We start from the raw sequence: 24,160 nt of genomic DNA on the forward strand, positions 1-24,160 counted from the left end.
CCCACTAGGATCAGTTGGTAGAGGCACTGCCAAGAGTCCAACTGAGCCACACAGTTCAGAAGGGTTCCAATGCCATCTGCACTGAGTCAGCATCTCAGGGACAGCAACAGTTGAGGTGTTATAAATAGCCTCAGTGCATCAGGTTGAAGGAGAGAAAAAAAATCAGCAGCTACGGTTCCTGCTTCCCAGTGCAATTCATTTTTGTAAGTGCATGGGCACTGATGTCAGTTGTCTCAGGGGTGATGACCTCATGGTAGTATAGCCTACTGAAATATATTGTTTAGGCTCACAAATCAAAAAGAAGAGGTATTGGATATGGTTTGTGCCAATGGAATTATACTCCAGCATAAGTTAGCTCCTTCAAGTGAGAACATTTGTGTTTGGGGTGGGGAAACATGTACAGACTTATTACATTGCGCACCTGGAATTCTTCTTCAGAAATCGTCAGTGAAGGCCCTGGTAGACCAGGAGGACCAGGGCGACCCTAAAAGAAATGGAAACATTCTTGTTACACCATAAAATCACTTTTTTTGATTTTTCCCTCAAGTCCAGAGTTAGTGACTTGAATAGTGGCTATCTCTTCATTCTGGAGGGTCAGAGGGTTGAATTCCCGTGACCAATATCAGGGTTTCTCCTTGATTCACCAGGAGATGAGGTTGGCCAATGATGTCGAAAGCCACCCGATAATCACCTTCCTTCCTTCCATTACAACAGTGACTACAGTTCAAAAAGTAATTCATTGGTTGTGAAGGTGTATAGGGACATCCTGAGGACATAAAAGTGCTATATAAATGCAAGACTTTCTTTTCTTTTTTTTAAATGAAAACTAGAGGATTTCTTTCTATGAGATGTTCAAATTTGAATGTCACCGAAGTCTGCGACGTGGGCTTGAGTTTCACATTAACATTCCACAGTGTAACTAACACATGTCCTATTCACATATAATCTCAAACAGTGCACTTCCACGCAGTGAATGTGTTAACTCTATATAGAAGTCATTGTGTTATCACTGTACAGCACAGCTGTTTGCAAGGATACACTTTGATTCACAGAAAAGTCACGTGACAGAAATGCAGCTGCTAATTACATGCAGCTGGGTCGTTTCAATGCTGCTTTACCCTGTTTACACATTCTCAGATCTCCCACTCAATTATCAATGTTCTACTGTTTTATATCATTTAACAATTTCCTGCTTTTTCTTTCAAGCAAATTGCAGGTCATTCAACCCATTAATTTCTTCTCTCTATTTGGACTGTCTGCTGTTTCTCGAGGGGCCTCCTTTCTCCCAAACCTGCTAAAATGCTTACCTATCTTTCGGTTTTGATTAAATGTTTTACCCGAAACCCCTTACCTATCTTGTCTCTCTATAGATAATGACTGTCCTGCTGTGTATTTCCAGCCAGTCCATGGCAACTGTTTGCAGCATTTACTCCCTAGTCAATGTGAACTGCGTGTGCTGTATCCATGTGCAGTAAAGATATGTTAAAAGGGAAGTGAAGTATTAGGGGAGTACTTTTTACTCAAGGTATTGCCCCTATTACATATTCAGGTATGTGCCTCAAATAAAGACTGGCCAGCCTTGAACTCCTTGCCTCTGATGATGTCACAGAAGTAAACATGTCCCATTTGTTCCCGTGTAACTCCACTGATTGCAAATACCTCGCCCAACCAGAAAGAGTCTTCCTGTTGGCCAATCGCAGATCGGTACTAAAAATAGTGAGCGGAGTCGACATCCCATCAACTGCCCCCCATTCACCTTTCCACCCCACCCTCTTTCTCAAACAAGAAATGTGCTACAAGAACAAAGCACAATGGTACATTGAAAAAAAAGCAGTGTGGGAGATAACATATGACTATGGAGATATTTATATGATACTAAACTCGTTACTTACTGGCGGTCCTAGAATGCCTTTTGTCCCTGGCAGTCCTGAAAATCCTTTAAGTCCCTGAAAACCAGTGACAGTGTTAATCAATTTTAATTATCTTGCTAAGGGTTCTATTTATTGATAACTATATGTATAACTATTAGAACAGTTAAACAGTACATTGTGGTAATGTCGCACAGAGTGAGAAGCTAAATTTTGATAGATCGCAGCCATCAAAGATCAGGCTATAGTTTTAACAAATTATAAGTGCTTAGTTTGTGCAATGCTTGCCCCCTTTTTATTTCTCTTGCCAATTCTCTCCCCTCTCTATCTCTCCCAAACACATTGGGGTAGATTTTCGTGTGACTAAATCCATTGGGTGGAGAAGGACACCACCTGCCCAATGGAACTGGTCGGTGGCCTGAACCATTTTCAGGGTTGGGCCTCACTTAAATATAATCGACGAGCTGCCAGCAATGAACAAGCACTAATAGGCAGCTCATCAATTGATAGGGTGCGAAATTCAGCAGCTCCTCTGCAGAGTTGAGCTAGTCATGGTAAGTAAAAGGGGAAAGAGGGCATGGAGGAATGGGCATCCTTGTCCCATAAAAATAATTTTAAAACTTACCCGTGAGGGTTTTGGAGTGGCTTCCCTTTAGGTTAGGCCGCTCAACGCCAAGTATCAAAGGGCAGAGCATGCTCAGCGTACACTCCACCTGTTGGTACTTCAAAATTGCATTGGGGTGCTATGGAGGCATCTGTTTGTTTCTGGCGGACGCCTGGGTTGCCCATTTCAAGGCCCTCACCAAAATGGTGGTCTTCACCACTGGGCGAAAACATAGTTGGTAAGTGCTGTGCTGCCACCCCATTTCCTGCCCAGTGGTGAAGACAAAAAATCAGCCCCATTGATTCCTTACTGGAGTACGGTTCCACACTGGCATGTCACCCTCAAGTGAGCCTTGATAGTGAGTAATAGCAAACTATTCAGTGTCGGGACAGCACAACCAAACCCAATCCTATCCCCAATTGATTGATCAGACACACTCGCATAGATACAGGCGCACACAAACACAGGCACTCTTCCAGCAAAGGTTGCCTGTTGTGCATCCCTGATTTTAATCACTCCACTGTTGGGGGCTGTGCTTTCAGCTGCCTAGGCCCGAAGCTCTGGAATTCCCTCCCTATACCTCTCCACCTCTCTACCTCTCTCTTCTCCTTTAAGATGCTCCTTAAAACCTACCTCTTTGACCAAGCTTTTGGTCACCTGTCCTAATACCTCCTTATGTGGCTCAGTGTAAAATTTTGTTTGATAACACTCCGGTGATGCGTCTTGGGATGTTTTAAGACGTTAAAGGCGTTATATAAATGAAAGTTGTTGTTGGTGTTGCAAAGCAACTATAAGCAGGAACTCAAACTCATTTCTCCCTCCTAACCTAAGTGTGAAGGCCAACGATAGCACCCTAACCATTGCCTCAGCTGAGAGCAGTTAACTAAGCAGTAAGTGAGCACTGAGCCGAGGACCTTTCTGATTCATATGGCTCAACTACTCATTAGATTAACTTCTTGAGCCATCAGGAGAGCCTGCAGACTGTTTAGTTTCTAACAGGAGGCAAATCATATTGTCTGAGAAAGAAATATTCCACTGACAAACTTCTTAATGCTATTACCAGAATATTTAATCCACTTGAATGTTATCGACCTGGATTTCAGGAAAGCATTTGGCACTGTCCAGAACAGACTGCTCACAAGGTGCATACCGATGCGATAGGTTGTATTAGACTGGATTAAAATGTTGCTGAAAGGTTGCCAAGAGTGATGGTAGGTGGCTAGATATCATCATGGAAACTAGTTGCCAGTGGAGACCCACAGGGGTCAGTGTTGGAGCTACTGTTCTTTATAATTTTTAGAAATGACAGAGGAAAGAATATTGTCCAAGGTTTCTAAGTTTGCAGATAACACCAAGATGGGTGCAGTGACTAATAATGCAAAGCCATGTGCAGTAACCCAAAGGGACCTGAGTTAATGGGCAGAGAGTAGCAGATGGAATTAAAAACAAATATAAAGCCACATTAGGTCGAAAGTAAAGTACTTGAGGCATTAGAGGAGAGAGATTGGGGGGTTTTGGTAGATGGGTTGCTAAAATTCTGGGTTCAGTCCTGTAGGCAGTCAAGAAAGCAAATAAAATGTCGGGATGTGTAGCTAGGATTGTGACTTATAAGTAAAAGGGGGCCATACTCACATTGTATTTGGCCTTAGTGAGGCCACGTCGAGAGTTGTGTTCAGTTTTGGTCCCCACATTACATAAAAGATCCACAATTATTGGAGGCAGTCCAATGGAGGGCGACACGGCTGAATCCTGAACTATGAGGGCTGTGTCATGAGGAAAGATTGTTTACCATGGGACCAACTCTCTGGAGAGGAAGAGTATGAGGGGACTCTAAGATTTTCACAGGTGTGGAAAATTTGGATGTAGGAAATTTATTCTGTTAAACACAGGATTTGAGGATTGAGTTGCAGTTTCACGTTTCAAGTGTCAAAGTAAACTTAGGCAATGATTTTTAGTAAGAGTGTTATAGAATTATGCAACAGGTTAACAGTGTGGGTGGTGAAATGGGTTTCGTTGGGGTTGGTGGAACCCATTGCTGGTGGGGAGGTAGAGCGGGTTCCTGGTTTTGGTGGGCGGGGGGGGGTGAGGTGGAGCGGGTTCTTTGGCGGGGGGGGGGGTGAGGTGGAGCGGGTTCCTGGTTTTGGGGGGCGGGGGGGGTGAGGTGGAGCGGGTTCCTGGTCGGGTGGGTGAGGTGGAGCGGGTTCCTGGTCGCGTGGGTGAGGTGGAGCGGGTTCCTGGTCGGGTGGGTGAGGTGGAGCGGGTTCCTGGTCGGGTGGGTGAGGTGGAGCGGGTTCCTGGTCGGGTGGGTGAGGTGGAGCGGGTTCCTGGTCGGGTGGGTGAGGTGGAGCGGGTTCCTGGTCGGGTGGGTGAGGTGGAGCGGGTTCCTGGTCGGGTGGGTGAGGTGGAGCGGGTTCCTGGTCGGGTGGGTGAGGTGGAGCGGGTTTCTGGTGGATTGGGGGGGGAAGGTAGAGCAGGTTCTTGGTTGGGGGAAGGTACAACAGTTTCCTGGTAGGTGAGGTGAAAAAGAAAACCTGGATGAATTCCTTTAGGGAAGGGGCCACGGGGCAGTTTGTTCTGGAATCATGGAATGTATGAATGACCCAGTATTTTTCTCCTGTCATAAAAACTACTATCTTACCTCTTACGATGGCCCCCTCAAACATTTTCTCCCCTCTCCCACACTGCAGCCACATCCTCTTCCTAAATGCTATTTTGAAAACTTTTATCGCAGAGTTTCCTGACTTGTCAAAAGCCACTTTAAAGCCCGCAATTAAGGCAACAAAAATATAAATAATAAATCTTGTCACACAACGAGGGAAGCTCACAAGTGCTATGCTTTGTTTGTTTAAGCCTGTCGCTCAAGTGTTGGTAGCATCAATTATTGAATTTTGATAGTCACAGAAAAACACAGTGAAAGACAATCCAAGTTATATAAAAGTAAAACAACCAACAACTCGACTGCATTTGAGCAAATCAATTACTTGAAAACCAGATGTTCATGGAACATCCTGACATTCCTTGTGTATCCTTTACTGCACATGTCGTTAAGTAGAAATCCCTTCGTGCAAGATCAATAACACAATTACATGACATTTCTTTGCTTTTTACGAAAGTCATGTACATGTTTGTTTTAAATGAGTTAACACCTTGGCTAAAATAGTGGGCAGAGGAATGTCATACAAACACAATAATGTAATCACTACTAATATCATACAGAGCAATTCCACAACACATACCACTGACATTCCTTTTCTGTAGTCTGAGTTTTGTGAGCTATGTTTACTTGATCTTGATAAACCTTTGAAATGCTTTTAACCTTGGTGTGCTTTTTAATTCTTAAACAGTCTAACTTGTACCTAGACACATTTATACACTCACTGAATTGGTAGGAAACTGCTTACCTTTGGTCCTAAGTAACCCTGCAATGAAGCACAAAACAGCACCAGTTTTATTTTCATGAAGTAAAATAGTGTTACTTGAAGAAATAATATTCACAGATGCTTCTTTCTATTCTAAAAAAGGAACCTGGCCTCTAAGATAATATATTAACCAGATAAAAAGCATTTTCTATTCATTTAGTTTCCTTGTTAAAAATCGTCTGCCCACTTAATTATCTCCTTCTCTGAAGTTGCTGATCTACTGGGGTACAGTTCCACAATGACTTAGCCTCCAGTACCTCACCAGATTGGCCATTCTTCTCGTATGGGCCACAACAGTGTTGGCAGGCTGTTCAACTGTGGAGGCATCACAATCGAGCCTGTTCCTGTCCTCAGATGATGACCACCCATGAACACTTTCCAGCAGCAATGGATGACAATTATAAACACAACCATTGGCTGTTTTTTTTCCATTCCCCCACCCTGAGGTCCAGAGGCTCGTTGTACCACCTGTACGACAACCCCAGCTGAAGGCTGCTGGCCAAGCACCAAGCATGGATTGAAGCTTCAATCTTGCTCTGGATGGTACATTCACCAAATGAGTCAGTTTTTAACAATATTTAAAGTTTGGACAGGTAGTTCAGCTTGAGGATTAAAATGCAACAAACAATTTAAAGCTTTATTGAAATACAATGGCAATACTAATTAACGTTAGCACCATTTACCGGCACTCCTGGCAATCCTTCCATTCCTTCATCACCAGGCCAGCCAATGTCACCCTGTCATCATAAACAAATTAAATCACTTTGTGTTACTCATGCAATGCATGGGTCTGACATCATGGTCAAATCTGTAAAAATCAGCCAAGCACAAGTTAGATATTGACTGCAAGTGAATAAATTAAAAACAATATCTCTGTTCTAATGTTATATTCTTGGTTGTCCATTTTATCCAGTAGTGTTGAGTAATATTAGTTTTCAAATATATTACAAATTCCACGATTTTTACTCCCACTTTGAAGATACAATAAAAGAATAAAGAGGATTGAATGAAACATTTATACAAAATAAAAAAACTCTAACAGATGGGGAACGTTTTTGCATTTTTTGGGAATTGCAAACACATGGGAATTATATTGCTCCTTGTGCTGTTGAAATCCAGACCCTGTTCTTATTAACGAGTTTCTATTCCAGATAAGAGAACAATGAACAACGGAACACAAATGTTTACACATTCCAGGCTGTTCCATGCCATATCAATATTTTGCCCCCAGTGCTGCCTTGTATGTGTCTGAGACTCAACAATTTCAGACCCATTTCTATCTGTTCTGTCTGTAATTGGGGTGGAACATTAGATATGTACTTAGACACTGAGGATTTTCCCTCTTATTCTAAAGTATTCTACTTAAACCACATTAATTTACTGTTGTGGTGAAATTCTGAAGTTCCTGGACAGTAGGATATTAGTTGATGCAGTGTTCCTGCATTTGACGAAAGCTTCAACAAGGTTAATAACACAGTATTGTGAAATAAATTAGTTAATCTGAAGCTTTAATTAATGCAAGCAATTGATTGCACTCCTTATCAATCTAATGGATGATAGATGATCAGACCAGAGAATTCAGTCTGCAGATCATTAACTAATTAAATTTGTAGACTCCAAGTTCTATACTCTTCCTGTTTTCCATTCATCATCAGCCGAATTTCAGTAAATACCTCGAATCTATGGTAGATTATGCAGTTATCTACAACTGAAAACCAATCCAGATGTGATCTGCTACTCAGTCATGGAATGTGATGCAAGTCCTTCAGTTACAGAAAATAGAACAGCTCTGTTCTATACTGCCAGAGGCTGTCCTCTTCTGGCTGAATAATGCAGTTGCAGTGCAAACATTTTCATTACAGTGTAAAGCTTTTCAACACTCCATTCCTCAGTCAACCGAAAATTTGTTCTGTGAGCTAACAGGAAACAAAACAAAAGTTTGCCAAAAGTCAGAATATGAATTTACGATAAAAGAGCATCAGCTGAAATACTGGAGGTCAAATGCGAGGGAATTGTCACATGCTGTTGTTGTTTATCTTGAACTTTCATCAAGATAATCATCAATGTTCTTTCCAGGACCTGTTCCTTTGATGATACTTTCCATTGGAAAAATTCAATAGATAGAAACACAACTCAGTTTAACAACAAAGATTAGTTTCAAGATTCTGAGCTATTTGAATCATATGTTATGGACATTTTGTTTTGCAGGAAACAAATTAATATGTCATCAGCATCATTTAGAACACAGATATTAAAATGCATCAATGTATATCATAGATACCCATAAGAATTACCACGATTAAACCCACATTCCCCATACCAAGCTCCAGTATTTCCAGAAGACAACAACCAGCATTTATTTGATGTCTTCAATATAGAAGATGTCGAAAGACATTTAAAAACAGGGGAGAAGAAAGAAAGAAGGAGTGTACAGTGAGCCATGTAGCAAGAGTTAGGAGATTTCCCCAAGGGAAACATATTAGTTCAGTTCTAAACGAGCTTGCTGCAGCATCTGTAATAAATGTGAATTGATAAGGGCAGTAGTAAATTCAAGGTGTCAACTGGACAGAGCTATCACTTTCAATGACTAAAATCTTGGGCCGTTGTCAGAGATTAGCTTCATTTAATATTGATGAATGGTGATTTGCTATAATGAAATCATGGGAGGCATATTATCTGCTGCTTTTGTGTCAAGATGATTGCAAGTCACCTGGACACAGATCAAAGGCTCGGCTCCAGTTTGAGATAGTGACTTTGAGTGACAGCTATTTCTGAGCTCTTTTGAGAAGTCGGTTTGAAGTAGGTAGAAAAGATGAGCTGAAATCCTCAAAAGACTGACAGCTCATGGTCATGGCCCTCCTCTCGCAGAATTATATTGGGAGTCAGTTTTAAATCAGCAGTCGGTGAATGAATCTCACAACCAACAGCCAAAGGGCTATCTGTGTTTCAAAAGTGAATCCCAGCTTAGAAAAAGAAAGCTTGGCTAGATTGTGGCCATGTAAAGTAAACTTCTGTTTTGAGACAATAGAGGTTATTTTAACCTAACCCACCCAACAGGAGTCTGACAGGATTGGATTGGCACCCACTTTACACTCTGCCTTGATTTTACTTTCCATTGAAGTCAACAGAAAGTAAAATAAGGCGGGGTGTAAAATGAGTGCCCAATCCGATTCTGTCAGACTCCCACCGGGCAGATTAGGTTAAAATTACCCTATATGTTTAAAAAGGCAAGTTTTGTCCTTATTATTGTTGTGTGTTGATGAACGTAGAGAAATATCCATTTTACTGAGTTATACTGTTAACTATTTTTTCATCTAACTTGTGTAAATAAAATTACTTGTTGCTTTAAAGCCTGCATCTCATTTCTGTGTGTATCCAGTTCACCGTTGGATGAGAACATTATCAGGTGGCAGGACATGATACATTCCAGCAGGTGGTGTACAGAGTGAGGGTGCTCTGTTATGATCCCGGTGTCTTGCTATTATTTACCTAGATATTGGACAGAAATGGCACACTCCAGATTGCAGGGTATATGAGGTCCACATGTGCAAGTGGCTGGTGAAGCCATTTTAAGAAAAATATAGTTATATTGACAAACCCAAAAACACGACAATCTGCCACTCAGACCTCTTTTGTACAGAATGCACCCTGTCGTTTATATTTTACAGGACAGTTGTATTTAGGGTTGTGGTATTTACCTGCTCACCCTTATGGCCTGGCAATCCTGGTAAACCTTGAAATCCTGGTTTCCCCTTAAACAATGAGACACAAAAATGTATTCAGACTGCAATCCTTTTGAGTACTTGCTTTTACACATCACCTTACAATTTCACCATTAAGATTAAATATCTTAGGACATTTTATTTTTACAAATTTATGAGCCTAGAAGTTTTTGCTGGTGATAATAATCAATATATGTGCATCTATCTGCTTTTAAGGGTAGCTTTTAACTTAATTTAAATAAAACAGTATTTACTTAATTTGGATGCCTGCCGTGTTTGAGAATAAGCAAAACGCTTTGGCTAATATGAACTTAATCAAAATATATACCAATTTTGAAATTGCTCTGTCGACTCTATGTATAACAATTATGCTGTTTATATTTTTATTAATGCCATTTGCTGCATCGGACCAACTGAAAGCAATACAGTCCCAGCGAAATCTGAACTAAGCCGTTCGAAAGTGCTAATAACAAAAACCTTCATTGTAGAACCAGAGAGCCATAGAAAAGGCATAGCACAGAAGGCGGCCATTTGGCCCATCGTGTCCGCGCCGGCTTGAAGAACAACCAGGTGCCCATTCTAATCCTACCTTCCAGCACCGGTCCGTAGCCCTGCAGCTTACAGCACTTTAGGTGCAGGTCCAGGTACTTTATAAAAGAGTTGAGGGTCCCTGCCTCTACCACCAATTCGGGCAGCAAATTCCATACACCCACCAACCTCTGGGTAAAAAAGTTTTTCCTCATGTCCCCTCTAATCCTTCCGCCAATCAGCTTAAATCTATGAACTCTAGTTCTTGAACTCTCCGCTAGGGGAAACAGGTACTTCCTGTCTACTCTATCTAGGCCCCTCATAATTTTGTACACTCAATCAAGTCTCCCCTCAGCCTCCTCTGCTCCAAGGAAAACAACCCCAGTCTATCCAATCTCTCCTCGTAGCTGCAATTTTCAAGCCCTGGCAACATTCTTGTAAATCTTCTCTGCGCACTCTCCAGACCAATTACGTCCTTCCTGTAATGTGGTGACCAGAACTGCGCACAATACTCCAGCTGTGGCCTTACCAGCGTTTTATACAGTTCCATCATTACATCCCTGCTTTTGTATTCTATACCTCAGCTAATAACGGAGAACATTTCGTATGCCTTCTTCACAACCTTATCTACCTGTATTGCCACTTTCAGGGACCTGTGCACGTGCACTCCAAGGTTTCTCACTTCCTCTACCCCTATCAATATATTCCCGTTTACTGCGTATTCCTTTTTACTGTTTGCCCTCCCTAAGTGCATTAACTCACACTTCTCCGGGTTGAACTCCATTTGCCACTTTTCCGCCCATTCCACCAATCCACTGATATCTTGTTGGAGTCTACAGCTATCCTCTTCACTATCAACAACACGGCCAATTTCTGTGTCGACTGCAAATTTGCCAATCATGCCCCCTACATTCAAGTCCAAATCATTAATATATACCACAAACAGCAAGGGACCCAACACTGAGCCCTGTGGCACACCACTGGAAATGGATTTCCATTCGCAAAGACATCCATCAACTTTTACCCTTTATTTCCTGTTACTGAGCCAATTTTGGATCCAATTCGCCACATCTCCCTGTATCCCACGGGCTTTTACCTTTCTGACCAGTCTGCCATGTGGGACCTTGTCAAATGCCTTACTAAAATCCAGGTAGACAACATCCACTGCACTACCCTCATAATTCCTCCTTGTCACTTCCTCAAAGAATTCAATCAGATTTGTAAGGCATGACCTTCCCTGAACAAATCCATGCTGACTATCCCTGATTGAACCATGCCTTTCCAAGTGACAGTTTATCCTATCTCTCAGTATTGATTCTAATAGTATGCCCACCACCGAGGTAAGACTGACCGGCCTATAATTGTTCGGCCTTTCCCTCGTACCCTTTTTAAACAATGGTACTACGTTTGCAGTCTTCCAGTCCTCCAGTACCTCCCCTGTAACGAGTGAGGATTGGAAAATGATCCTCAGAGCATCCGCTATTTCCTCCCGGGCTTCCTTCAATAGCCTAGGAAACAATCCATCCGGCCCTGGTGACTTATCAACTTTCAATGATTCCAGTCCCTCTAATACTTCCTCTCTTGTTATGTTTACCTTATCCAATATTTTACACCTCTCCTCTTCAACTACTTTGTCCGGATCATCCCTTTCCTTTGTGAATACGGAGACAAAATATTCATTTAAAACCCTACCCACATCCTCTGCTTCGACACACAAGTTACCTTTATCATCCCTGATAGGTCCCACCTTTTCCTTAGCTTGTTCTTAATGTACTGATCAAACATCTTTGGGTTTTCTTTACTCTTACTAGCTCGTATTTTTTTCATGCCCTCTCTTTGCTTTTCTTATTTACGTCATCCCTGTACTTTCTATACTCCTCCAGGCTTTCTGCAGTATTTAGTTTTCTGTGACAGTCATAAGCTTTCTTTTTCTGCTTTACCTTGCCCTGCATACTTCCAGATAACCAGGGGGCTCTAAATTTGGCAATGCCACCCTTTTTTCTTTAGTTAGTTTATTATAGTTAGTTTCATGAGCACCAACAGCCCTCAAGTTTCTCAGCCATTCTCCATGTGAGAGCCTGAGCGAGTATTGTCAGGCTATTGTCCATGGAGGATATCATCAGTGAGCACAATTCTCCACTCACCTTTCATTTGTACACATCCACTTTCCAGCAGGAACCACTGAATAGCAACGAGAGGTGGGATTAACTTTTGCCCTCTGTAATCCAGAGATCCTAAGGACAACTGTACATGCCAATCGCTGGCTGACATCCACTCAAATTGGGAATCAAACTCAGTCTAGTTTGTATAGGCTACGACTATCAACTGGAACATCAGGGGCGCCATGCACATTGCACTTAAACTGTATCGAATATTACAGATACAGACAACCTGCTGTTTTACTTTTGCTGGTTAATTGAGAACTGTCACTAAAATACACAAGGCTCATTTTAGTTGTGAGCAATATTTAAATAGTCCTCCACATACCTTCTTCCCCTGATCTCCAGGAGGTCCTGGAAGTCCTGCATCTCCCATCAATCCCTTTAACAAAGAGAAATCTTAGCTGTGGTAATGTTAAGTGAAAATGCCTGACAGTTCAAGCAGAATGTTGTACAGGTAAATGGTACATCAATTACCTTTTGCCCTTTCAGCCTGCGAATCCCCTTTTCTCCTCTTAGTCCTGGAATTCCCTGTGGAATAATACAGTATTTTATTTGACTATTCCCAGCTTCCTTGCATGTTTTCCCCTGAAGATTAATCTTTATATTCTGTTCTTTTTTAAACTCAGTTGTTCTATTGTGGGTATTACAATATTGCTAGCTGTAGGATAACATAGAGGTTGGAGCATGTTACAAGGCTGTAACACATTTAGGAGGTGAGACAATGTTCGAAATTGTGTCAGCAAAGCTTAAGTGATCTATCGGTCAACAACTCAGGATGCATTACAACCTTGAAACACACTGCAACCTATATTATTCTGGAAAGGAAAGGGGAGGGGGGGAAGATTTTTTCTGTGCACTTTGTGTAGGAAAATTATAAATGTGTTTATAAAGAACTATTTTCCAATTGAGCGACACAGTGCACAGAGGAAATCTTCCCCTATGGAGGTAGTGGAAAGGGTTTTCTTATTTTGTTCTCAGAATACTTTTGTAATGAGCAAGAACAGTTGATTCATGATCAAATCATACTTGAACTGTGGCAATATTACATTTTACTTTGCTGCAAGATACAGGGAACTGTTATATTACATTTCAGCGCTGAATTAGGAGACTGGTTATAACAGAAATAAAAACAGAAAATGCTGGAAACACTCAGCAGGTCAGGCAGCATCTGTGGAGAGAGAAACACAGTTAACATTTCAGGTCAGTGATTGAACTGAAACATTGGGCCCGATTTTAGCACCCGCTCTCGGGTGCGTTCTCGGCGGGGGGGCCTCGAAAATTGCGAAATGGAGGAGCGGGACCGGATCGCGCCTCGATCCCGCCCACTTCCGGGTTCCCCGCTGACGCGCGGGCATGCGCGCAGCCCCCGCTGGTGAGAATCCCGCAGGCAATTAAAGCCAGCGGGATGCCATTTGACGCTATTTACTTTGCTATTTCAGGTCATTAACTGACCAGATTAAGGGACTGTGTGTGATTTTTGAGCAACATGGGACTGTTTCCCGTAATGGGGGAAACACTCCCAGCTGGAATGGACGTGTTGCAGCTGTCAGCCTGTGGCAGCTGCAAGGGTCCATTTGACAGGTTGTGGGGGGGGGGGGGCGGGGAGACCCTCACTCATTGCAGGAGGCCACTCTGTCATTTGGGACAAAGTTTGGCCTCCACCACCCTCCTCCTGACAGACAAAGTCACCAACCTGCACACTTACCCCGGGGTCCGGAGACATGTACCTACCTTGCGGACCCCCTCAGATGTACATCTTGCGGATGGGGGCCGCCGTAGCTGCAGTCATGACCTCCTCAGAGGGCGAACAGCATCACCAGCCTCGCCATCCACGCCGTCCACCTCTGACACGTGGAGCTCCACAACAGAGTGCTGTGACACATCCACCTGCACAGCAGGAGGGAGGGCTACCGCAGAGAGAGATGCGTCGCAGAGGGCACTACCCTCGCCACAGGGTCCACAGACCGAGGCGCAGCCTCCTGGACCTCTCTGAGCAGCAGTGCACACGGAGGCTCAGAGTCACTCGACATGTAGCCGTGGACATCTGCAGCCTCTTTCATGCCGAGCTGCTCCTGGCTGGCCCATGCACCATCTTCCTACCTGTCGGTGTCAAAGTCACCACTGCCCTCCCGAACTTCTCCTCCGCATCCTTCCAGGGTGCCACCGGGGACATCGCCGATGTCTCTCAGTCATCTGCGCAGAAGAGCCCTGCAAATACACCTACACCCACTCTGTAGTGACACAATGGGTGGCATCAGTGGTGGGTCCTCATAGTGATACCCAGGAGTGGGCTTTATTGCACAAACCGGACAGGATTCGCGAAGACATGGCAGTAGTGGTGCCAATATAATGTGTGATGTGAGTTGTTCTGAAATTCAATAGAAGTAACAACCATGACAAACCCTCAAACACCCTTGTGCATCCCCTTCATGCTCACGACACGTTTGCCTTACGCTGCATACTGCACATATGTGATGCATGCCCTGTGGCTGCAGCACAGGTGGTGGCAGGTGGCCGTGAGAGAGATGCACGAGAGGGTGAGTATGGGATAGAGCCATGAGATTGTATGAGGATTGGGTTGCGTGGTAGTGGCGGGGTGAGTACTGGCGAGGTGAGTAGGTGCAGGTAAGATGAGGATGGGGTTTGAGTGGGTATGAGGGGTGATGTGACAGAGTAGTGTTGGCAGTGCCGAAGGAGATGTGGGGTGGGGGCAGTGATGTAGCAGACGGAGTGTAGGGGAAAGACTACGTGTACTCATTGTGGCTGACCTACTGAGGTCATTGGACCGCCTCCTGCACTGTGTGCAGGTGGGCGATATGTTGGTGGCGCGGGTGACCCCCTCTGCCACCTCGAGCCAGGCCTTCCTGGTGGCAGAGGCGGGCCACTTCCTCCCGCCCGCTGGGTGGAAGATCTGTGTCCTCACCCCATGTATTGATACCTGGGGTGAGGGATCATTAAACTGGGAGCAGCCGTCCCCCTGGGCTGCTCCATGCAGTCATCTTTGCTATTTCTTGCAGCATCTGTCAGTGGAGGACTGCCCCTTTAAATAGAGCGCCTCCAGCTGACAGATCTTACTGCGCATGCGCAGCCCGCCCGACGCGCAGATCAGCTGCGGGGAACCCAGAGGAGCAGGTAAGTGGATCCAATTAGTGCGTTGCCTGCTGCGATCGCGCGGGAAACCCACTAATTTCACCGGGCGCGTTACCAACGCGCCCGCTTGCCCATCCGCCGGGAACCCGCACCCCTGGTAAAATCGGGCCCATTAACTCTGTTTCTCTCTCCACAGATGCTGCCTGACCTGCTGAGTGCTTCCAGCATCCACAGTATTTTGCTTTTGTTTTACTGTTTACAACAGAAGCTAAAATCAAGTGGATTAGCAATACTGTCAGTTTGAAAGATTTACAGTGGGATCATGTTCAGAAATGCTTTATACTTTATCAGTGTAAACTGAATGCATTTCCCCCAAGTCAACCAATGTTTTAAAAATTCAATTCTTTCCCCTTAATATGAATTCGTATGTCTGAGACCAATCATGCAGATGAAAACTGGGCAAACAACTTGTGGATTTCCTGCAGATCTTTCTGTCACAGCAGGAGGTGTAGACAGCTGGTCAGTCATGTTACTAGTCCTCCATTCCCACACGAGCGAGATAGTCCAATTTAGTGACACAGTGAAACTCTGGGATTGTGCAAGTTAATTTTGGAGACATCCCTCCACTTAGTGGAACAACTGAAGATTTGGATTCATTCAGTTGTTATTAAAATGGTACAACTTCTTGTTTAAATGAGGGTAAATGTGTGTAGTGTGTTCGAGTCATATTTGTCACTTGGACAACATGGAAACTGGCCAAAAATACATCCCATCATAAAACTGAGAATGATAGATTTTTGTTAGGTAAGGGTATCAAGGCATGTGGAGTTAAATTGGATAAATTGAGTTGAGGTACAGATCAGCCATGATCTAATTGAATGACGAAGCAGGCTCGGGGGGGCTGAATGGCCCACTCCTATTCCTATGTTCCTGTATTACCAGCCTCTCACAGAACAGAATGTAAATGACCAAATCAATGTGCTGTGGTATTCTTAAACTGGCTGGCTTACCCTAAAATGACTTTCTGATTATTGATATTTTGCTGACTGATATTGGCTGAGACTGAAGTCATGTTTGGCTGTTAATGTAACATATACCACTGGAGTGTTTGCACAATGCCACCTGCCTGGCCTAATCTTTTCAATATTTGTGTCAGTATTGGTGCAGAAATATTACTCCGTATCTAACTCTGACAACTTCTTATAGGGGTAGATTTTTGGCTATTAAGCGTCACCTGGGCAGAGCACAGAGCGCAAAATCTGGCAGGTTCTGTAAGGGACGGCAATCATCTCCACTAGATTTTCCTTCCTGCCATCCACCCAGGCGATGCTCAAGGCCCAGGCGGTAAAGGTGAAAATCTACCCCAGAGAGTCTGAAAACCGTTAACGACTCAGTTTTAAAAATGTACGACTTACAGGAGGTCCAATTGATCCAGGTGGCCCTGCAGGTCCTGTTCTACCTCTCGGACCCTAAAATATAGAAATTTTAGCCCAGAGTTTTCTTTAATCAGCAAAGACAGTGATGGCTTATTTGCACAACAAGTTAACACATTGCATATACAGTGAAGCAAGCCCAAGATGTGGAGACCTAACTGATGCAGCTCCGATGAGATAAAACTCTAGTCAAGGGTTAAAACCTTCAATGCACTAATTCACTTCCATTCATGTGGATAGAAGAGATCATAGTTAAAATCACAATGGTGGTGCTGGTAAGACAGCTTCTGTACACATTTTTTCATCCTTGTTTTCAAATCCTTTCAGGGCCTCACCCCTTCCGATCTCTGTAACCTCCTCCAGCCCTACAACCTCTGCGCTCCTCCAATTCTGGCCTCTTGCGCATCCCTGATTTTTATTGCTCTACCATTGGTGGCCATGCCTTCGGCTGCCTAGGCCCTAAGTTCTGGAATTTCCTCCCTAAATCTATCCGCCTCTCTACCTCCTTGAAGGCACTCCTTAAAACCTACCTCTTGGACCAAGTCCTAATATGTCCTTAAGTAGCTTGGTGTCAAATTTTGCTTGATAACATTCCTGTGAAGCACCTTGGGACGTTTTACTACTTTGAAGGTGACATATAAATGCAAATCGTTGTTGCTGTCGTTTATATCTGTGGCCATTAAGCCGCAGGAAGAAAACTATTTTTTTAACTTTAAAATTTTGGTAATGTGACCTCTACATAGCCACAATCCGAAAGCGTTCGCACAGGCCTTTGATACCTTGAGGCCCTCTCCACTCGCTTCTGATCACTGGATGCCTGAGGCTAATAGGTGATCCATGTCCAAGATTCCGACTTGGAAAATGCAGAACACACAACACAGAGACCCCGGGCATGATTTTAACATTGAAAAACGGGTGGGTTGGGGGCGGGGGGGGGCATTCAAAATCGCAACCATTTCAGGCCCGCCCCCAACCAGCCCATTTCCGGTTTTCACCGGGTCGGGATGAGGGATGGGTGACCAACCCGCTCCCAGGAGGCAGGTTGGTGACTAAAACCTTTCAAGGAGGCTGCGGGCCTCCATTTTTGCAGAATTTGCAATTTCAACCCCTGGGGGCCGGGAATCCCGGGCCTTCTCCTACACGCCACGTGAAAGGAGGCGAGAAGGCCCGACACTGCAGGGAAGTGCCTTTCTGGCACAGCTTGTGGGCCCGGAGGAGCAGGAGTGCTTCCTCCATGTTGGGCAAGCCCACCTGCAATGACCCCACAATGATTGAGGAACCCCCACCCCGGGCAATGATCGCGGATCCCGGCAATGACCCCCGACCCCCCAAAAAATTGCGGACCCCCGCGATGACCCCCCGATCCCGACACCCTCCTGCCCTGTGACTGACCCCTGATCCTCCCCCCCATGACTGACTTTCCCCCCCCTGCAACCCCCATGCCCACTGGTGCCCACCCATGCTCCATGCATTTCCCCCCCCCCCACCGCCCATTCGTACAATCAAAGACTTACATGAAGATTTACCTGAACACGTCCTCTCCCTGGCTGGCCCTCTCCCTGGCTGCTCCCCCGTCAAAATCGTAAGGACAGCCGGGAAACCCATACTTTCGGGCTTCCTGTCCGCAATTTGACCGCCCCCGCCCCCTTCCCGGCTCAGGGTTAAAATCATGCCCCCCGTTTCCGTCATCTACAATACATATGGGTGGATGCAGTCTGGCCTGATGGGACCTGCTCCTGGTAAATGTCAGGGAGCAGCTTTCCGTCCCTGCTTGCCCCAGATCTGCTGAAAAAAAGATCAGCGCAAGTAGGACAGGGCACGAATGCTGAATAAGTTATATGGTATAATGGACCCCATTCTTACCTTTAAGCCTTTTTTCCCTCTTAGTCCTCTTGATCCTGCTTTTCCTCTCCTCCCCTAGAAGACAGAAGAGAATATTCCCATAAATTTTCTAATTTTATAACATTTTTGACAATGGAATTGCAATCTGTTTCAAAGTGGAAGCAATTTTCAAATGGCTTTTGGGTACATACCACCCTTCCTGAATTTCCTGGGTCTCCTGGATTTCCATCAATCCCATTATCTCCCTTAAAATTAAAAAAAAACTTCTATTCAGCATCACTCTATATGTTAACTGCAGTTGCTCATATACATTAGATGTTACGTTCTGAGGACGAGCTACACCTTGAAGGTTAACCTACTTTTCTCTTCAGCTTGCTGGACGACCTAATATTGTACTGGATATTTGTAACTGTCTCGGATATTTATAACTGTCTTGGCTTCTGTCTTTGGTTATCAACTTTTCCATTTGGATTTACAGACTAATTTCTGCTCAGCAACATCCTAGAACACAGCAATTCCAACAACTGCTGCATGTTAACACACCACATAACCCCGGGCAATATTTACCATCCCACAAAATAATGATTCTTATTTTTTTGGGTCTCGAGTACTACTGTTAAGTAGCCCTTAGCAATCCTGATGTTACTGAACCTGCTTGAAGTACATTATTCACAACTGGATTGATGTCACAAATTAACCATCCATCAATTCTCTATACATTTTCCCTAGTGCCTCACAGGCTTTCATATAGTAGCAGGCAGGGAATCAACTGAATGACCCTGATCCACCCAGTGAAAATGTCCTGCATTTTAACCCTGCATTTACAAGTGTGATTCCTGCCTTTATAATCACACATATTATTGAATGGCGTCGTTATTCTTTCAAATGAATTTCTTCATGAAGCCGTAACAACTTTCTCATTACATCACAAAGGATTTTAACGATGTTGCCCAATATTTTAATTACATTTGTATTAGTTTTACACATTTACATCTTTACTTGTGGTATTTAAAACAATACAGTAACACAAGATAGTCAATTTATTCCACCTACTTTATAGCTCATCGGTTAGGCAGTCTTTTTCACTGGTGGAATGGAGTGTGCATCACACACTCTTCTCCCACAGACCTCTCCATAATCAGTGTAAATGTCCTTTTTTGTTCAGCCAAGAGGAGACACATCTGTAGTGGAGTGACACAGTCAAGCTGGAGGGGTTTAGCACACTGGGGCTGTTATCAGGGCAGGGAGGCTAAAAACGGTGGAAATTAGGGTGGGACCTGTTTCTGCCAGTTCAGGGCCCGGTTTCAGATGTGCCAGTATTTTCTTGAGGGACGAGTGGGTGGTAGGCAATTCTTGCATCTGCTCCCTTTGCTGCTGATGTAAGAGAAGGAGGCAAGACTGATGGGATGACACTATACAGTGGAATTCCTGCCAGCTCCGTCTCTGGTGCATACGAAGCAGGCGTACAATACCTGCCAGGTGGCCCACCAAATTAGGAGAGGCCAATTTCCTTACGGCAGCCAGCCGCGGAGCGATCAGCTGCCTTAAGGAAAGTGGCCTTCTTGGAAAAGGACCGATTCATTGCAACTCAAAGTTTATTGAGCAGGACCTGTCGGTACTTATGCCCAAGGGCTGGCCGACACAACTTTTTCTATCCTTCCTAGTGGACGCCCCAGCTGTGCAATTCTGGCACTGAAACCTTCCCATTTTACTCATATTTTCTGATCATTGGAATTCCATATGGGTCAGGGGGCGCTTGGGCCAGTGGGTGACCATTCTGCTTTGCCACAGTTACAGTGGTGGAGTGGGATTGCAGATTTTCAGAGCCTCTGTTTCCAGCCCTTCCCTTCCCCAAGGTGGAATGATTCCTTTCATAGCTTTAATTTTAATGGGGACATTTAGTGCCCTACCATCTGGAGGGGCCAAGCAGAGGTTATCCCACAGGTGATACAGCTCCAGTGGAAGTTCTATAAATTATAAAGTGTATGTAAAGTGCAGACCTTTATGAGCCACGTGCAGACCTATGCATTGCAATGAATGTGAGACTGATATAGCACCAACTCTTGCTTGTATTGTAAATCTGCTCATTCTTTCACCAACTCACTGGTGTGTGTTACTGTGCTGAGAAGATAATATTGCCTCAGAAGTCTTGTTAAAATGAATGGTGTTCATTTTCAGGCATTAATTAATGTACTCAATAGTTGAATTGTTCTCTGCATTGACTTCACCTTTTCTCCATGGACCCCCAATCTGCCTTCAGAACCTGGATGACCTCTTGGACCCTAAAGATATAAACATTTCACATTAACCATTTTAAATATTGTAGAGTAATGGTATGTGTAATTTCGATTTTAAATTTACAAGCAGTAATATTTACCATTCTGCCTGATTGTCCAACTTCACCCTGTGGCCCTTGCTCTCCAAGAGGACCCTAATTTGAATAACAATACATTTCCAAATGTAAATTAATAATAAAGGGGAGGAGCAATATTGTAAAATAAAATGTAAACATATTTAAATCTTGATGAGATGTCACTTTTTTTTCCTTTCAGCCATGACCTAGCCCAAGAATTCCAATGTTGTTACCAACCTCCATTCCAGGCTGTCCTGGTGGGCCTGCTTCTCCAACTGGTCCATCTGGTCCCTAAAAATACACATTTCATTGTTTAATCATGGTAGATGTTGACTCTTTTTCTGTTGACTTGTTTGTGATCGTGCACATGACTTAGTGTTAAACTACTGAAACTAAATTAACACAATTTTTGCTTAAAGAACAGAATACAATACTAAACACTACTTTGCAAACTACTTACCAAGTTTATTGCATATCTGATCAAATGGGTGAACACACTAGAATTTATTTTGTAATCACTCTTCACTCAAAACGATTATAAATTGTTCAGTACAGATGTAAAATAAAATAATTGTATTTATTCTGAAAATTTGATGTATTTAGTTTATCTTAGGAAGGATGTCAAGGCCATGGAGAGGGTGTAGAAGAGATTCACTAAGATGAACGAAGGATGAGGCTTTCATTATGAGGAAAGACTCGAAAAACTGGTCTCATTTCATTAAAGAAAAGAAATATAGGGGGTGAACTAATAGATGCACTCAATATTATGAAAAGGATTGACAAAATAAATCGAGAAAAACTATTTCCACTAGTCGGTGAGTCAGTAACTAGAATGCATACATTTAAAATCATTAAAATAATGAAGGGACGTTTAGAAGAATATTTTTTACACAGACTATCATTGTCCAGTAGTAACTGTTGTAAGTGATGCTGAAAAAAAATCACATAAAAGATTAAGCTTAAGACTTGCCCAATCTTCAGAATCCTAGGCCTCGACTGAATGAATCAGTGGAGCTCGTTTTCAGCCCAAGGCCAATTTTTTTTCAATAAATCATTAACCTCCAAAACGGATGATGGGACCAGGAAGCAGATGAAACCAGTTAAGTGTTTATCATATTAGACAGAAATAAAGCAAAATTGAAATAATTAAAATGGGACAAAGACAGAATAGAGAGGAAGCGAGAATAGGTGGAAAGCAGAAATAATACATTTAATTTTATACATATATATATATATATATATATATATATTTCAGTTATAGACATGTAATTACAGTTATAAAAGTACCCTGACAGTTGAATAGCTTTAATGCTGTAATATCAAGTTCTATTTCAGTATCACAGTATGTGTAGTGAAAAATAGTCAGCTCAGGGACATTGGTATTTCCCTGGATTTGCTAGCAGTCTAAGCTTTAAAAGATATAAAGAATCCACAGAATCTAATTAAACACCAAAAGATAAGAATTGCATTCCAGTAGTATGCTCTTTTAACCTAAGTAGTAAGAACTGAAACCATGTGAAGGTTTTAAATAAAAAGACCATTGCTTCAATAATTTCCATGAAGTTGTCATATCCTGCTGTGTCCTAGTAAAGCAAGAAAACTTAAAGGCAAGTAACTCACCACAGGTCCTGTATCTTCCTCGTGGCCTCTTTCACCCTTCATTCCCTGAAGTCCAATTTCACCTTGAGATCCTGGTAAACCTTCGGTTCCCACAGGACCTGGTGGACCCTGTGTCAAATAATTTTACTCAACAGGTTAGTAGGAAATATGTAGGAAAGCAGTCATTTTGCAACATTAACAGTAAATTAGTACAACATTCATGTTACATTTCCCAAAGTGATATATGACTTGCAGTTCAAACATAAGTGAATAAGATTCACAAATAAACATTTATCCATTCCAGACCAACTCACGTATCTAGGTCTACATGTTTGCGAAGTGTGGGGTCCATGTTAAAAATGTTTCAGTTTAAAACAGCTGACTATATAATTGATTCTACAATTGGTAATATACCAGTTTCAGAATGCAACAGTTTAAGTCTGTTGCATGAAGGAATCATGGGATAGGAATTGGAGCCCCAAGCCTCAAAAGCGTCCAACTGGAAATTGGGTCAGGCCATTTTTTCAGGTATATGTTAATGAGAGACCTAATACCTGTTTTAGCACCCCTCAGGGAAATCGGCCTGCCTTGAGTGGAGCAGGCATCAGGCCTGCTCTGCTCAGGCTTATCAGGCATGGATGTGGCCTAGTAAGTGGCCACCACCCAAAATGTAAGTAACACTTCTAAAAAAAATTCATGTGGCATCAGAAGGAACAGGTATGCTTCTCTTAGCTCCACAACACTCCTGACTACCGTTGTCAGCTGCAATCGCCCCCCTCTCACTGTCCTCCCCATCTTCCGCTGACGGCTTCCTCCCGGCACTTACCCTAGGACCACTGTCAGCCATTTTGGAGATGGGTGAGCTGCCTGTGGAGGCGTGACATGTGCGGACAGTTCGCCAAACTTATTAAAATGAGTCCCGAGGTCCAATTTTGGGCTGGCCTCAGGCCTCCCGACAGGGGTGCGGCTGTTTGCACAGTGCTAATTCTGGACCCAGAAACGGGCCCACATGATCTTTAACCCCACATCTTTTACTGACGCCAGTTACAAAAACTCAAAATAAGATGAATAAAAATTAACTGCTTTGGCAACTGTTCCAATTTGGATACATTTTTACTTTCTTAATCACAATAAATACTTACAACTGGTCCAGGACTGCCGAGCTCTCCTACTTTTCCTTTTTCACTGGGTAACCCCTAGTGTTTTTAAAAAAAACTTTAGACTCACGTGACATGGTTTGAGCTGTTATGCTTTTGTAAAAGCAAATTTCATTCATATACTGTGAAACAAGCATTAAACAAGTTATCTAGCTGAAGTCTGATCACTTGTATATGAAAAAAACTCTTTGGAGACCTACTCTACCACACTTTATTCTTGGAGCACACCTGGGGCAGGTGTTGCCTCTAGGCAAAAAGAAGCGACATTTCAATTTCAGTAAAACAGGTTATGCCACAGGTCAGTAATTATTCTTCTCAAACTGTCACAGCAGCACAATCTAATTCAAAGTCGAGACAAAACCATTGGCTTACTATGATAACAT

General features: G+C 43.3%; 1 protein-coding gene across 1 annotated transcript in view; it reads right to left on the reverse strand.

Annotated features, from left to right (window-relative positions):
• Positions 1 to 24,160, reverse strand: part of LOC137300332 (collagen alpha-1(II) chain-like) — a 58,676-nt gene that overhangs the window by 10,539 nt on the left and 23,977 nt on the right. The window contains exons 15-29 of the mRNA XM_067969417.1: positions 23,763 to 23,816; positions 22,642 to 22,749; positions 21,259 to 21,312; positions 21,046 to 21,099; positions 20,897 to 20,950; positions 18,860 to 18,913; positions 18,690 to 18,743; positions 16,809 to 16,862; positions 12,778 to 12,831; positions 12,629 to 12,682; positions 9,590 to 9,643; positions 6,575 to 6,628; positions 5,874 to 5,891; positions 1,893 to 1,946; positions 422 to 484 (exon numbers count right to left, since the gene is read on the reverse strand). Coding sequence (XP_067825518.1) covers positions 422 to 484; positions 1,893 to 1,946; positions 5,874 to 5,891; positions 6,575 to 6,628; positions 9,590 to 9,643; positions 12,629 to 12,682; positions 12,778 to 12,831; positions 16,809 to 16,862; positions 18,690 to 18,743; positions 18,860 to 18,913; positions 20,897 to 20,950; positions 21,046 to 21,099; positions 21,259 to 21,312; positions 22,642 to 22,749; positions 23,763 to 23,816 — 837 coding nt within the window. The remainder of the gene's footprint in view (positions 1 to 421; positions 485 to 1,892; positions 1,947 to 5,873; positions 5,892 to 6,574; positions 6,629 to 9,589; positions 9,644 to 12,628; positions 12,683 to 12,777; positions 12,832 to 16,808; positions 16,863 to 18,689; positions 18,744 to 18,859; positions 18,914 to 20,896; positions 20,951 to 21,045; positions 21,100 to 21,258; positions 21,313 to 22,641; positions 22,750 to 23,762; positions 23,817 to 24,160) is intronic.

This window comes from Heptranchias perlo, chromosome 31 (genome assembly GCF_035084215.1).
Source record: "Heptranchias perlo isolate sHepPer1 chromosome 31, sHepPer1.hap1, whole genome shotgun sequence".
Classification (NCBI taxonomy): Eukaryota; Metazoa; Chordata; class Chondrichthyes; order Hexanchiformes; family Hexanchidae; genus Heptranchias; species Heptranchias perlo.